This window comes from Camelus dromedarius, chromosome 24, assembly GCF_036321535.1.
Source record: "Camelus dromedarius isolate mCamDro1 chromosome 24, mCamDro1.pat, whole genome shotgun sequence".
NCBI lineage: Eukaryota > Metazoa > Chordata > Mammalia > Artiodactyla > Camelidae > Camelus > Camelus dromedarius.
The window spans coordinates 26,196,557-26,212,622 of NC_087459.1; the positions used below are offsets into that span (position 1 = coordinate 26,196,557).

Sequence of the window (16,066 nt, forward strand, 5' to 3'; positions counted from 1 at the left end):
GAGGTAATTAGGTTTCCTTATTTATTTATTATTAGAGGAGATATTGGGGATTGAACCCAGGACCTCATGCATGCTAAGCATGTGCTCTACCACTTGAGCTACAACCTTCCCCCTTTCAATTTCATTAATAGATACAGGGCTATTCAAAAGAATTATTTCCCTGATGAAGCTTTGGTAATTTGTGTCTTTCTAGGAATTTGTCCATTTCTCTTTTTTTATTTTTTTTAATATTTTTTTAATGGAGGTGCTGGGGATTAAACCCAGGACTTTGTGCATGCTAAGCATGTGCTCTACCACTGACATGTTCTGCCCTTTCCCTATCCATTTCTCTTAAATTGACAAATTTAGTGCCAAAAACTTCCTCAAACTTTTCCTCATTATCCTGTATCTTGTTTGTTTTCTTTGTTTATTTTTTTAATCATTTTAGGCAAGAGGATAAATTCAATCTTTGTTACTTCATCTTGGCTAGAAGCGTAAGTCAGGACATTTACACTTACTCTAAGATGGAGAGTTACTGGACAGTTTTGAGCAGAGGAGTGAAATGAGTTACAAATTACAGAATTCTTCTGGTTGCGGTGATAAGAATAGTCTTAAGCGGGTTAAGGGCAGAATCAGGGAGACAAATTAGGAGTCTACTGCAAGAGAGGATGTTGGCCAGGACTAGTGTGGTGGTAGTGGTGGTCAGAAAGTGGCTGACTGGGTTGTCAGAAGGACTCTTGTCGGGTATGGAAGAAGGTTTGGGGCCTGAGTAACTGGAAGAATGGAGTATCACTGAGAAGCAGAAGACTGTAGGAGGAACTGGGAAGAGGGTGGGACAGGTTCTGCTTGAGATGCCTACTCATCCCCCAGGAGATTTCAAAGATTTCAAAGCAGGCAGCTGGTTATACAGGTTGGGACTGAGGGGAATCATATGGACTGGAGACATTAGAGACATAACCATGTCAATAGTATTTAAGGCCCTGACACTAGATGAGGTTTCTAAAGAATGAGAGTAGAAAGGAAAGAGATCCAAGACCAAACCCTAAGTTACCACATTATGTAAAAGTTGGGGTGGGGGGGTGGGGGGGAGAAGGACCTGCAAAGATTAAGAGAAGTAGTCAGAAATGTAGGCACAACGGAAGCCCAGTGTGGTCTTAGAAGCCCAGAGGTGTTTCAAAGAGGATGTAGTGATTGGTTTTCAAATGCTGGCAGATCAAGTGGTTCACCAACTGGAAAATGACTCTAGCAATGTGGTGGCCATTTGTGACCTTGGAAAATAGTTTTAGTGGAGTTATGGGGTTAACTGGAATGGGTTCAAGAAAGAGAGAAATCAGAGATAGTACATACACACAAATCTTATTAATCAGAAGAGGCGTATTTTGACATTTTGAACAAACAGTTCAAAACACTGAAATTCCATATAGAAGATTTTAAAGCAGATTAGAAAATTGTTTCCAGATTAGGTTTTCAAGTATGAAAGTCTTACACTCCTATTCTTTTAGGCAACAAAATAGAGTCTATCCTTGTTATTCACTGATTTCATATTTGTGACTTCATCTACTCATTAAAATGTATAGGCAAATTTAAAAGCAACACTCACCCTGCTTTCCCCGCTCACTTGCAGACACAGCAGTGCCCAGAAACAGTTGTTTCGCCTGGTGCTGGGTGCACATTCCTGGTTGAGGTAGATAGAACAAAGTGATACTCTTGTTTCAGCTCTCACTCTGTAAACACGTGTCCTTTTCCTGGTCTATTCAATGCTACACTTTTTTCACATTATGTGCTTTTTGCTAGTGCTTTTGCTATTTAAAATGGTCCTCAAAGGTACTGCTGAAATGCTGCCTAGTGTTTCTAAGTGCAAAAAGGCTGTGATGTGCCTTACGTGCAAAATAATTGTGTTAACTAAGCTTCCTTCAGACATGAGTTACAACACTGTTGGCCATGAGTTCAACTAATAACTCGAAAATACACATTAAATACAGTGTCTTTGACACACCCAAAAGACAAGGATATGCATTGACAGGGTCACAAAAATGTCACCACCAGAGGCTGGCAGAAACCTAACCTTGTATTTCCCCTAGAGCAGAGCTCTGGTTTGCTTATTCAGTGTTTGCTAAGACTTTATGGAACATAACTCTTTTGAAGAAGAATCAACGGTAACATATTTTCAAACATCTCTTCTAAAAATGATATCAAAAAAGCAGGCACCATCTCAACTGACTGCTGTTACCTTTACCTTGAAAGGAGGCTTTTTTTAACAGCATTTGTTAGGAAGCATATCTTTGTTAGCCACTTACAGAAAAAAAAGTGTCAGCAAATTTGGGTGGGACACTTGTCTTTTTCCAAAAGAAAATGTAGAACCTATTAGCTTTAGAACAATAAAAAGGAAGGAATGAGAAAGGTGGCTTCAAAAAAGAGTGCCTTCAATTGTAATATTTCTCTAAAATAACAAATTAGGCACACTATATTCAATCTGAGCAATGGGTAAATATGTTATCTTAGACTCCTTTTGGCATGTTTAAAATAAACATGTAACTTAACTTGGATTAAACAGTGCTATGGTAATATCTGACTATTTGCTAAAGAGCCACCATTATCTGATGGACAGCTCGTGACCGGTTGGTGATGTCACCGACCCCAATCAAAAGGTCAGGACACGCTATTACATAACTCGACGGCTTTAAGGCAGATTCACTGGCCACTGGAATTGGGACCTTACTGCTTTAAAGCTACAAATTGCAATCATGCGAAAGCATCATATTAAAAACAGGAAGAAAGTTCATCCACTTTTGGGGGCGGTACCGAAGGGGTGAGACCAGACACATGCAGCCACTCATCAAAGGCTGGAGATGGACGAGCAGGTCTGGCCAAGAGCAGAACGGGACTGAGGGCCTTCCAACAAACTCAGTGTGCAGCTGAACTGGATTCCACAGCACCGGAAACGGCAACTCCCACTTGGGGCGCTGCGGACACACGAGTCGAGGCTGCCTTCCAGGAAGCCAAAAAAAAAAAAGAAAAAGGAAAAGAAAGAAAGAGAAAAAGGAGAGATAGTGGAGAGCAGGGCTTCGGCCGCAGCCCACACGCCGCGCCCTCGCCTCTTCGCGGTCGCGGCCGCCGCCCTCTGCCCCCGGCCACTCCCGAGTGGCCCAGCCCTCCGACCCCGCGGCTGGCCGGGCGCTGCCCGCCGGCGGGGACCTCAGGTGCGTACCCCGCCCCCACCGCAGCCGCCATTAAGAACGGGTGCTTTGCTTGGAACTTTCTCGTCCCGCGGGCCTGGCGGAGGGGAGGCCTGGGGAGGCCACCGGCCTCGGCGCGCAGCAGCAGGCGCCCCCTTCCCCGCCGGCCCGGCGGGTCCCCGAACCGGTTCCGCGCGGGTGGGGCCCGCGGAGTGGGGGTGGGGCGGGGAAGCCCTCGCGCGGGGGCAACGGCCTCACCACGGAACGCGCACCCCTCTCCCTTCCGATTGGCTGAGCGAGGCAGTGGGGGCGGGTGTTGTCGGCCCTGGGCTCTCTAGGGCCCGGTGTGCGTGAGGTCACGCTCCGGCTGGCGTACGTGTGGCTAGCGCGCTGCGTGCGGACGTGCCTGATTGGTGAGGTGGGGGGCGGTAGCCGCTGTTGCCTGGTAACTGCCCCGGGCTCCTCGGCGGAGTCGTCCTGACATCGCCCCTCATGTCGCGCGGCGAGGGTTTTGTTGTGGGTGTGGTCAGTCGGACTGACCGGTGGCCTGTGTGTTGGCTGAAAACCAATCCAGACCCTGGAAGAAGAGCCTCCAGTCCTAGACTGCAATCTCTCACGATTATGATTTAGCGATAAAGGAGAAAAAGGCTTACAGGGCTATATTTCCTGTCTTTCAAGCCCAAGCTTTGCTGTTTAGTAACTTCATTGACATACGGCATAAAATTCACTCACTTTTATTTGGGGAGGGGGGTAATTTGGCTTATTTATTTACTTTTTTTATTTTTATTTATTTTGGGGGGTAGTAATTAGGTTTTCTTAGATTTACTTTTAATGGAGGTACTGGGTTTTGAACACTCCACCACTGAGCTGTGCCCTCCCCCATTTTCACTTTTCAAAAGTGTATAATTTAATACTTTATTGTTTGTTTATTCACAGAGTTGTGCAGCTGTCACCACTAATTCCAGAACATACTCATCACCCAAAAAGAAATCCCATGTCTGTTAGGCAGTCATTCCCCTTTCCCACTACCACCCTAGCAATCGCTAATGTACTTTCTGTTTCTATAGCTCTGCCTAGTTCCAGACATTTCTATGAATAAAATCAGCATGGGGAGTCTTGGTTGTGGCTTTTTTCATTCCTTCTTATGGCTGAATAATAATCCATTGTATGAATGTACCACATTTTCATTTTCCATCTATTGATGGGTGTTTTTGGATTTTTTTCCCCACTTCTTGGCTGTTATGAATATTCCTATGGACATTCGTGTTCACGTTTTTGTGTGGACGTTTGTTTTCAACTCTTAACATAGCAAGGAGTGGAAATTGCTGAGCCAATAATGTCATGTTTTAGTTTTGTGCTGGTAATTTGAAGTTAAACAGGTATCCAGATAAAAGATTGGAAATTGGCAAATTGGGTACTGCTCACAGTGGCAGGTGAAGAATGGCCCAGCCTTTTCTCCTATTTTCTTCCACTTGGAGAGGAGGGCTTGGTCTGTGTGACCGGCCACCTTGCCTTCAGTGGACACAGGGCTTGGTGCCAGGCTACTGCAGGTGCTAATCCACTTGGAGTGGGTCACCATTCTTCCTGCCTATTGTTTAAACCCTGGTGTTTGCTGCCCAGAGCTCTGGGTCTTTGCCCACACCAGCAGCCTGGACAGTCTCTTCCCCTATTCTCAGGCTGCAGAACTTGCTCACATGCCTTCACTCTCATCCCCTAGATGTCGACTAAGGACCCTGGAACATTTCAGGGGTGTTTGGCTTTCATTTTGCCTTTATTACCTGCTACTCTGCAGTGTCTGTGCAGGTGTGTCTCACCTGAGAGCGAAGGATGTGGATTTTATTCACCTTTGTTTCCACCACCTTTTCTTGTCCGTCCTCCCGATTGTGTATGTTTTCACATAGCAGGTGCTCATTACATTTTTTAAAAGTTTAAATATTTAGCTAAGCTAAAATTCTTGACTATTTGTTAATCACTTGAGTAATTTTTTAAATTTTTCTTTTTTATTGAAGTATAGTCAGTTTACAATGCGCCAATTACTGGTGTACAGCATAATGTTCCAGTCATACATACACGTATATTCCTTTTCATGTTCTTTTTCATTATAAGTTACTACAACATATCGAACATAGTTCTCTGTGCTGTACAGTAGAAACTGTTCATCTATATTAAATATAATAGTATCTGCAAATCTCAAACTCCCAGTTTATCCCTTCCCACCCCCTTTCCCCTCAGTAACCACAAGGTTGTTTTCTATGTCTGTGAGTCTTGTTACTGTTTTGTAAATAAGTTCGTTTGTGTCATCTCTTTATATTCCACATATAAGTGGTATCATACGGTATTTTGTCTCTTCCTGGCTTACTTCACTTAGTATGATGATCTCCAGGTCCACCCAGGTTGCTGCAAGTGGCATTCGTTTTTATAGCTGAATAGTATTCCATTGTATGTATATATACCACAGCTTCTTTACCCAGGCATCTCTGGTTGGACATTTAGATTGTTTCCATGTCTTGGCTGTTGTAAATAGTTCTGCTATGAACATTGGGGTGCATGTATCTTTTTGAATTAAGCTTTCTCTGGATATATGACCAGGTCATTTTTTGACATTGAAAATACATATTATTTCTGGTTCTCTTCCATACTGCTTGATCATTCCAGAATAGACTACTTCTCGTCTTGAAATTTGTTACGCCTTTTTTAGAACATTTTTTTCTAGTTTTGAGATATAAATGACATATAACATTGCATTTGTTTTAGGAGTACAGCGTAGTGATTTGAAATATGTATGTGCTGTGAAATGATCACCATAATGAGTCTAGTCAACATCCATCCCCTCACACAGTTACAATTTTTTTCCCTTGTGGTAAGATCTACTCTCTCAGCAACTTTCAAATGTACAATACAGTATTGTTAACTATAGTCATGTGCTGTATGTTACATCACAGGAATTTTCTATTGCTGGGATTTTGTACTTTTTGACCACTTCCATATGTTTCTGTTGAATGGTGAATAGGGACACTTGGGTTTGTAGTTTCCATTTACTGTAGGTCTGGGCTGAGTTGGGGAGAAGGTGGCACCTCGAGAACTTGCTAATTAAAATCAAAGCCTCAGGGACCTTAGAAATTAACATTTGGAAGTGGGGAGGGTATAGCTCAGGGGTAGAGTGTGTGCCTAGCATGCACAGGGTCCTGGATTCAATCCCCAGTTCCTCCATTAAAATAAATAAATAAGCCTAATTACTTCCCCCCAAAACAAATAAACAAAAACAATAAATGAACAAATAAAATTTTTAAATTAATCTTTGGAAAGGGAAATATTGAAACAGTTTAAATAAATAAAGCAGGCTTCTATTTCAGGATTTCAGAGGTTTGATAAATGGTGGATGACATTCCAAATGAGAAAAACTGTTAAGTGGTAGAAATGAATTCTAGATCAGGGATCAGTTTTTGTAAAGGGCCAGAGAAGAAATATTTCCAGCTTTGAGGACATGTGGTCTGTGTCACATGCATACAACCCTGCCTTTGCAGGAAAGTGGCCAAAGGGACGCGATAGAAACTCATAAGTATGGCTGTGCTCCAATAAAACTTTATTTACAAAGATAGGTGGCAGTCTGGATTTGACCCCCCGATGGCAGATCGTTGACCCCCTGTTCTAGATGTTTGCTTTTCATTAGTAAAACATAACACTAAGAAGGAGAGAAAGTCCTCAGAGATTGCTGGGAAAACTATGAGATTTGAGAGTTGTTTTAGTTTACATCTCCAGTTTTAAAAGAGCCAAAAGTTAAGCACTATATAAAATCTATGACCTAAATGAACATAGCTGGAGCTTTTGAATTGAATTAGAGAAGTTAATCACCATATAGTCATTGGGGGTTTGAAGCCTGTGGTCCTAGCTCTCATTGTCAAGGATTTTTAGCTTTATTAGAATGCAGTGATTTTTTTCCCCCTCAGGGAAATGTTCTCAGGGTGGGAAATCACATGATTAGCTTATAATCATGGTTCATCCGTTTTGATTTCTGTTAGTACATGGTGTGTTCTAAATCACAAAACATAAAGACAAAGTTACCACCTCCATTTGTTAAGGGTGCAGAGCAATAATTACAAAACACCCATTTTTAAAATCATTGCTGGTAGCACATTTGATGCCAACCGATAATGTCTTTTTTTTAGTTCCACCTAGTTTCATTCTGTCTGTTATTTCATTTTCTGGTAAAAACCAGACTTTGGGCATCACAGTCCTCTCAGAGATTACTGTGGTGTAATTAACAGATGATAACTTTACCTCTGGCCCTAGCAGATGTCCATCAAGCGATTTACTTTTGTGTTTTGGAGGAAGGCTTTGTTGAAACTTTCTCTGTGGAAAGGATTGTGGGAAATAATAGATACATTAAAGCCAGCCACACCGTACCTATGTTTAATTTAGGAGAGCTTAACCATGGTAGAGCTGCAAAAATGAAATGAGAAAAATAGTTATTGAAATACTGTCGGCACATATTCCAACGTGGAGCATCCGACTTAGGCACAAGCATAAAACAGGAGCCTGGAATATGCCAGTTCCTTAAGTGGTCTCAGATCTCTGGGGTCTCTCCACGTGAGCATCTCACAACACTGTGTCATTCTAGTGTTCAAATATGTGTATTTTTCATGCACCGTGGTCCCTACACGATTTCACTGGATGATCCATGGAAGAAATGAGGATCCACGTCAACACTGCAGAGGAAACTGGCTCTGCGGGATTTAGCGAGAGGTCACACACAGGTCACGATGAATCCAGTATTCATGTCTTTAACATGAGAGCCACCAAACTGTGGCTTTGAAGGTTCCAGTAGCTGCTCGGTGACCAGCCAAGTATGTGATAAGGCTTTAGAGAGACTGAAAGTGTTAAAGGTATAGCTGGAAGACATGAACTCCAAAGACATATCTGAGGGAGGGGATAGCGCAGTGGTCGGGTGCCTGCCTAGCATGCCCAAGGTTCTGGGTTCAATCCTCAGTACCTCTACTCAAAAAAAATAGTAATAAATAAATCTAATTACCTCCTCCCCTACAAACAAACGTATCCATCAATGGCAGCATTCCAAAAAGAGAAACAGCCAGGGGTGGCTTTGTGATAGTGCAGAGCCAGTCAAGGGTGGTTGACAGATTTCAGATCTGCTTACCTGAAAAAGTGTGCAGTGTCGGCAAAGCTGCATCTGCTGAAAATGGGTACAGAGTTTCTTTTCAGGGTGATGAAAATGTTCTACAATGGGCTGTGGTGATGATCGCTGCCCCACACCCCAGCCCTGAGCAGCCACTAATCTACTTTCTGTTTCTATAGATTTCCCAATTCTGGACATTTCGTATGGATGGACTCATACAATATGTAGTTCTCTTGATTTTAAAGTGAGGGGGCTCATAAAAGGTCAGAGGTGAAAGGGCTCTTTCTTTTTTTGTAATTATTCTTATGGGGTTGGGGGGGTAATTAGGTTTATTTATTTTTAGAGGAGGTACTGGGGATTGAACCCAGGCCCTCGTGCGTGCCAAGCATGCCCTTTACCACTTGAGCTATACCCTCCCCGCTAAAAGGACTCTTTATAGTAAGTGGGTGACTTAGTGTCTCTGCTCACAGAAAAGGAGGCTAAGGGCTGCCCACTGGGGTCTTGGAGCTGGTTGGCAGTCTGGGGAACAACCTGGCTTTCCTGGCTGCCGGTTCTGTCAGGACCAGCCCATCATACCTCATGCTTCTGTAAGCTTGCATCACCAGCCTGGCCTGGTGTGTCCTCTAGTGTTTTAATGCCACGGTATGATGGCAGTTTCCTTCTGGGAAAGGGAGGAGAGGGCACAGTCACCAAGTGAGGGGTGCAGAGAATGTTCCATGAACAGTCTTGACTGAGGACTATCCAGGAGAATGACCTCTTGGGAAGGAAAAGAACAGTTCTCTGAATTTCTCTTGTAATCCAAATGCAGCCATTTCTAGAGAGCAGAAAGCCCCAAACAAAATGCATCCTTCCCCATCGAGCCTGACCGGACTGGGTCACCTGTAAGGTTCTTCCCATCAGAAATACTAAGGTACTCCCCAAACGTTCTGGTAATGGAGTAGGACCTCTCATCGCCTGTGGCATCCCCACGGGCTGTTGGTGTGGCGTCCCTCCCATTTCTTAATTCACACTGAGTGTGACTGACATCATAGCAGATTTGTGGCAGTTGAAGGTGAGAAATGGAAACAGCATGAGGCAGAAAATTGCCCTGGTGTGTGTTCTAGCTTTTTTTGGACAAATCTCTGAATTTGTCACGTGAAAATACCTCTGCGTCTTTTTCTCTGTCTGGGATGGTGAAGGCAAAATAAGATTGTGAATGAAAATATTCTGAGCTCCCGAAGTGATAAGGCCAGCACATGCTCTAGGTGAATATTCTGGGGAGTGGGAGAAATAACACGCCTTTGCTGTTTCATTCTTCATGATGTGCATTTCCTTGGCCTGATGTACCAGGTGATCGTCATGGAATCTAGATAAATGCGAGAGGAGAGAGTTTCTAACACTCACTCGGGTCCTTGCTGGGTGCTGCCTGCTGCTTTTTCTGACTCCAGCTCTGTTCTTGGAATAGAGTCTTTGCTATGACAAACAATATTCACAGACTTCTATTTGTTCTCAAATATGAGTATGATAACAAGAGTGATTTTAAGATAATTATTGAAAGCTTCAAATTGAAGTGTATTTCCTTACCTGTTCACACCCGTCCTGCCTGTTAGTTCATGTGTCGGGTGTGATGTCACACTCTCACGATCTGTTTCCTAATAGGAAGAGTTATAAAAACATCTGAACTTAAACAGTTTGCATCCTCGTGGCCCTGCATGTTCTAGTCTATGTTCTTCCCCAGGAAGTTTATGGCTCTAACCTGGGGGTCCTCAAGGGTCTTCAGAAAATTTAGATAGCTGCATTGTTACATTTTTAGAATTCCTTTTCAGCCTGCTATTTCCATCCAGGTTGGCTAGGGAGGCTCTGGTTAAAAACACCACCAGATGCAGGTGCATTCAGGGAGCGAGGGTTTCTTCCTTGCTTGCACCTGAGGTCTCTTGTGAGTTGGCTGTGGGTCTGTTCCACAGTTTCCTCAGTCTGGAACCCAACCGTGTGGAACACTGAGGATCAATTACAGAGGAATTGGAAGTGTGGTGGAAACCTCTGCGTGGAATTGACATCACTTCCCTGATGTCATTGGCCATCACAAGGCATGTGGCCACGTACATTCAGGTGGGCGAGAAATCAAACCACCTGCTCAGAAAGAAACGTTTGCAAATATTTCTAAATAGCCGTGTAGGACCACCATCCTCTCCCCGCTTCGATCTTCAGGCCTCCTCCCGCATACATACTTACGTTGAACTGTTTATCTTTTGCTTACAAACATAATTAAGCCAACTGTTGCAGGGGCAGGACAATGACAAGTATTTATTTTGCATGCTCTACTTCAGGTGTTGGAGAAGCTTTTTCAGAGAAACTCTTTGATGCTAACTTGCTTTAGAGTTTGGTAAAAATTAGAATGAGCCTTGTATGCAGGAGAAGTCCTAGCAGGAAAGGAGAGAAGGGATTGTTCTCTTCCCATCTGTAGTGCACACACCCACTTCTCTCCTTTGTCTGTGGCTGTGGAACAGAATGTGGTGTCAGGCACTGCCACGCTGAAATCTGACCAAGCCACCCTGGTTCGGTGAGGGATGTTTCCTGCCCCTCCGCCTCCTCGTCTGGGAAGTAGTTAACATGCCTCTTGAGCATAATACCTGAATTTATTATATGGGAAGGCAACGTCTCATTTAGTGGAAAATACACTCTTGAAAGTTAGCATTGCTCTACAGGGATCTTAGACCAATCACTGTAAGTGTGTCGGTTCCTTCGACCTTAAAGGAAGGTTTGAACTGGATCACCTGTGAGGACCCTCACAGCGCTGAACGCGTGTTGAGCAGGACGCTGGATTTCTCCCACTCACTTTCTTACTTCTCTTTCCTAGGGACCATGGCCCAAGTAGCAGTGTCCACACTCCCCGTGGGAAATGAGGAGTCCTCAGAGAGCAGAATGGTGGTGACGTTCCTCGTGTCTGCTCTCGAGTCCATGGTGAGATGGCCTTGCAGTTCTGTGAAATGTCATGCGGTTGGATCACTGCCAGAATGACAGCATGTCATTCACCACCACGTGTGACGTTCAGCGTCAGTGTTACATCCTCTCTGCGCGCATATCCTTTTTAACAGAGGATGGTGGGCTTTTTGGATAATTAAGAAATTTTTCTTATATTATGGATGAAATTATATAAATGTAAGCTTTCCAAATCCAAAAATTTAATGAAGGCACTTCTCTTCCCTTGTTTGAGAATACTTTTTGTTTAAATTCAAAGGTAAATTAATAATCCATTGATATGCATCTATTTACATCCAAAATGTAAACTTTACCTTGGGTGAAAATTCAAGGAGAAATTTACAGAACCTCGAAGCATCTGATCAGAAAATACTGATTGAAAAAGGGAAAAATCAGTGACTTTATATAAGTGGAGAAACCTGACAGCCACTCCCTTAATCAAGTGACCAACGTGAACCTCAGGAGTCGTGGGACAGAGGGACACCCCGTACTTCCTGATGTGAGGCGCCGAGAAGGGGCAGTACAGCTGCTGTGGCATTCCTGCCACACGTGCGAGCCCCAGATCTCAGGAGGAGACCTCAGACAAACCCAAGTTAAGGGACACCCTACCAGACAACATAAATGTCAATCTCATGAAAGACGAAGGTGGAGATCTGTCTGTTCCAGATAGTAGGAAACTGGAGAGTCAGAAAAGTAAATAAAAAGTGTGATCTTGGATTGGATCCTGGACCAGAACAAAGTCTAGAGAGAGATTTATCTTCCTCTGTCTATAAAGGACATTATTAGGTCAATTGGTAAAATAACAAAGACATAACATAAGGCACTCATACACACACACACACACACACACACATACACACACACCCCTAGACCCATCATATTTGAACTATAAAAAAACAAATATAAAGATAAAATTTAAAAGCAAGTTATGGTAAACTGAATAATGGCCCCCCAAAGATGTCTGTGTCCTCATCCTCAGAGCCTGTGAACATAGCCTTATTTGGAAAAAGGGGCTTTACAAATATGGCTAAGCTAAGGACCTTGCGATAGGAGATTATCCTTGATTATTTGGGGGTAAATAAAACTGTTTTAAAAAAAAAAAAAACCCTGGGATGAATTTTTTTTTTTAAAGCATCAGGATCTGTTTGAAGAGAACTAGAAATGTCTTACCCGACAACTGACCACGTTCTTCTTTTGACAAACATTCATGAAATGCCTCCTATGTCCAGGTCTTCTTCTGGGGCTGGGGCCACAGTGCTTGAGAAGACAGATGAGGTCCCCCTCACATAGATCACATGTTCTATTTGGGGAGACAAACAATAAACATTCACTGTGTGTATTTGTATCAGTAAATATAATAAAGATATTATTTTAAAAGAAGAGTCATGGGAGGGTGTAGCTCAGTGGTAGAGTGCATGCTTGGCATGCATGAGGTCCTGGGTTCAATCCTCAGTATCTCCATTTAAAAAAAATTTTTTTAAATAAATTAATTAATTAACCTAATTACCTCCCCTCACCAAAAAAAATAAGATAAAACAAGAGTCAGGAAACAGAGGTTTGGGGAGAGAACAAATGGTTAAGATCGGGTAGTCTAGGAGAAATTCTCTGGGTAGTTGCCTTTTATGCAAAGACCTCGATGAAGTGAGGAAGTGAGCCAGGCCAGTATCTGGGGGCAGAGTGTTCAAAGTGGTGAGAACAGCTTGTGCAAAGGCCCCGAGGCAGGAACAATTTGGGATTTTCAAGGAACATCAAAAAGTCCAGTAATACTGGAGCAGAGTGAGGAAAGATGTGGTCAGAAGTAAGGTTCAAGAGGTACCTAGTGGCCAGATCACACCACAATTGGGACTTTTCCCCTCAGGGCAGGAGGCTGAGTTTGCTCTCTGCCTGACTGTATGAACTGGGACATCCATCTTCTCAGGGCCTCAGCACTCCTGGCTCTCAGGCCTTCAGATTCGGGCTACAATCTTCTTCAGAGGTTTCCCGAACTCAGACCTTTGAACTATACCACGGGCTTTCTGGGTCTCCAGCAGGCAGATGGAAGATCGTGGGACTTCTCAGCAGCTGTCATCACGAGAGCCAATTCCTCATGACAAATCTCATTTTATATATATTTATATAAGTGTATATTATACTTATTATAATTACATGACATTGTGATTACATTTATGCATATAGAATCTGATGGTTCTGTTTCTCGGGAGGACCCTGACTACTCTGAGTGGCGTCTGCCACATTTCTCCATTGACAAGTTACTATTTTTTCTTCCCCAATTCCTGCTCTTGGGAAGCAAGTCACTAAGTCCAGCTCGCAAACAGTGATTGTCAGTGCTCATCGTGGTAAGGTCAGGGGGCCCCTCTGAAATGCTACTTGTAATGTTTCAAGAACCTTAAAAGAATTTATGCCCTTTGAATCAGGTGTTCCAATTATATTTCCGTCCCATGGAAATAAGCAAACATGCACAGGAATGTTTACGTTTTTGGATTTTTTTTTTTGAGGTATAATTGACATACAACTTGGATGTTTATCATAGTGTTATTTGTAATAGGAAAAGAACTTCAGTAACATTGCTGTTGAACTAGGGCTTATTCACAGGACAGAATATATATTCATTCAAAAGTCATGTTTGCAATTTTAATGCTCAAAAGTAATGAAAGATGAATAAAGCAGAATGCCAACCTGTATGTACAGTAGTATGTTTCTAATTTTGTTTTTAAAAATTGTACATGTGTGTATGTCAAAACACGAATAGTGGGTAATACTGGGTAACGAATGGGATTACAAGTGATTTTTCCTCCTGTGTGCTTTTCTGCATCTGCTAAAACTTTTATAACATGCATATTTCATAATGAGAAAAATATTTCTAGAAAGATCTTTGCTACCAATGATGACCTTAATAAGACTAAAAATTCTAAGACTAAAAGACTTGACTTAATACCAGATTCTATATTTTAGATTAAGTGCGGAATTTTTGGCTCATTTGACACACACATAGATCTGCCATGAAATTAATGGGGCTTAAAAGCTTCTGGGCGCCTCCCTTGCGCTGGCCCCTTCCGTGGCCCTGGGAAGGTCCTAGTAACATATGCACGTATGTTTTTGCTAAAGTAAGGTATTTTACCACATCAGTTAAGGTTGCCGTCTCCTACTCTGCCTTTCTCTGTCACAGCGCCTCCATTAGTTTCCTCTTGCTGCTGTAACAAATTACACAAACTTAGCGACTTTCAGCATCACAAACTTACCACCTGATGGTCCTGAAGGTCAGAAGACAGAAAGTGGATTTTACGGAGCTAAAATCAAGGTGTCCACAGGGCTGGCTTCCTTTTGGAGGCTCCCAGGGAGAGGCTGTGCCTTCTCTTTTCCAGCTCCTAGGGCTCAACTTCCTTAACTTGTGGTCCCTTCCAGCAAGGGCAGCAAGCTATCTATCCCCGATTCCATTGCCACATCTCCCCTGCCTCCCTCTTTTCCTTATGAGGACCCTTGTGGTTACACTGGGGGGGACCCTCGTGGGCCCACCCAGATAATCAAGATAATATCTTCCCCTCCAGATCCTAACTGGGATCACATCTGCAAAGCCCCTTTTGCTGTGTAAGGTAACATTCAGAGGTTCTGGGGATTAGGACAGGTTTGGGGGGGGCATTATTCTGCCTCCCATAATCCACTGTGTCAGGTGATACTGGAGTGGACGTGGGCATTTGTGGGGTCCCAAGAAGAGAAAGCTGAGCTGGGGTTACATTAGGTTTTAGTTTAGTGGTAAGTACTGTGTGGCTTGGTGTTATTTGTGTGTCTGCGGAAGTTATTGCTAGATGCCCTGGATTAGCAATGGTTTCCAGGAACAATCCTATAGTTTGCTGCGTCAGCTCACCTCGCAGCATGACATCAAGTGACAAGACCCCAGGTCGCACTGTGGTGTGAACATGCTCTCAGCTGCAGAAGTACTGTGGGTAGCAGAGGAGAAACAAGGTTTTAAATGTACAGAGCCAGAAACCAGTCTCAGGAAAATTCTTCCAACCGTTAAATGGGTAAAACTGTAAACAGATGATTTTTCATTGCTGCCTTGTCAAAACAGTTCTGTCTGGTCAGAAGATACTCAGTAACGTAGCATATGCAGTTATAAACACACCACACATTCTTTTACATTTTTTCAAGGAACTACACAAAGTAGAATTTATCAGAATTCTAGTCTGCAGGGCATAAACCTATAGCACCACGATAAACAGCTGGTGCGTCTGTGTGTGAATTTTCCATGTTTTATGCATCCCTGCCGCCAAGAATGCAGTCAACCATATTGGAGTAAATATTAAAATTATCTCTATTCTCTCCATAGAAAATATTATAAAATTGTTGTCACAGAAAGAGGCAAAGAGTCTGCAGCCAAAGATGTAGGAAAAAAAGGCATGTTAAAGAGGTGTGTCAGACGGTCAGGATTCTGTGCTCCATTCCAATGTGGGTTTTTTTCCTCCCACACCAACAAGCAATTCTCCAACACCAGCTGGGTGTCCAGTTCACCTCAATCCTGACACTACTTACGCAGAGATAGGGTTAAGGGCTCAGTTCTACAAGACTGCCCCACCCCCTGCCCCAGATGACGAAGGCAAGCTCATATTGTCACCTGTGCTTCTGACCGACCAGCTATAGACTGAAGGTTTCCACGAGCCCCTCCTTGGGTCCGATTAACTTGCTGGAGCTGCTCACAGAACTCAGAGAAGCGTTTTACTTACTAGATTACCAGTTTATCATGAAAGGATATAACTCAAGAAGAGCCAGATGGAAGAGATGCAGAAGGCAAGGTGTGGGGACAGGGCTGGGAGCTTCCACGCCCCCT

At 43.2% G+C, this 16,066-nt stretch overlaps 1 protein-coding gene and 1 long non-coding RNA gene across 14 annotated transcripts in view; one reads left to right on the forward strand and one right to left on the reverse strand.

Moving 5' to 3' along the window:
* Positions 1–2,767: 2,767 nt before the first annotated feature.
* LOC105089688 (general transcription factor II-I repeat domain-containing protein 2) overlaps positions 2,768–16,066 on the forward strand; it is a 43,471-nt gene continuing 30,172 nt past the window's right edge. For 4 of the 13 annotated variants that reach the window (XM_031432770.2, XM_031432771.2, XM_064478602.1 and 1 more), the window contains exons 1-2: positions 2,793–3,179; positions 11,123–11,226. In XM_031432770.2, coding sequence (XP_031288630.2) covers positions 11,128–11,226 — 99 coding nt within the window. In that variant the 5' untranslated portion in view covers positions 2,793–3,179; positions 11,123–11,127. Of the gene's footprint in view, positions 3,180–11,122; positions 11,227–16,066 lie in introns of all 13 variants that reach the window. The other 9 variants (XM_031432772.2, XM_031432774.2, XR_010377700.1 and 6 more) reach the window with 7 other exon arrangements.
* LOC116147184 (uncharacterized) lies at positions 12,324–15,117 on the reverse strand. Its single transcript, XR_004130669.2, has 3 exons — positions 15,107–15,117; positions 14,363–14,432; positions 12,324–12,544 (listed from the first exon to the last, which is right to left on the reverse strand). It is a non-coding gene; the product is annotated as an uncharacterized LOC116147184 (long non-coding RNA).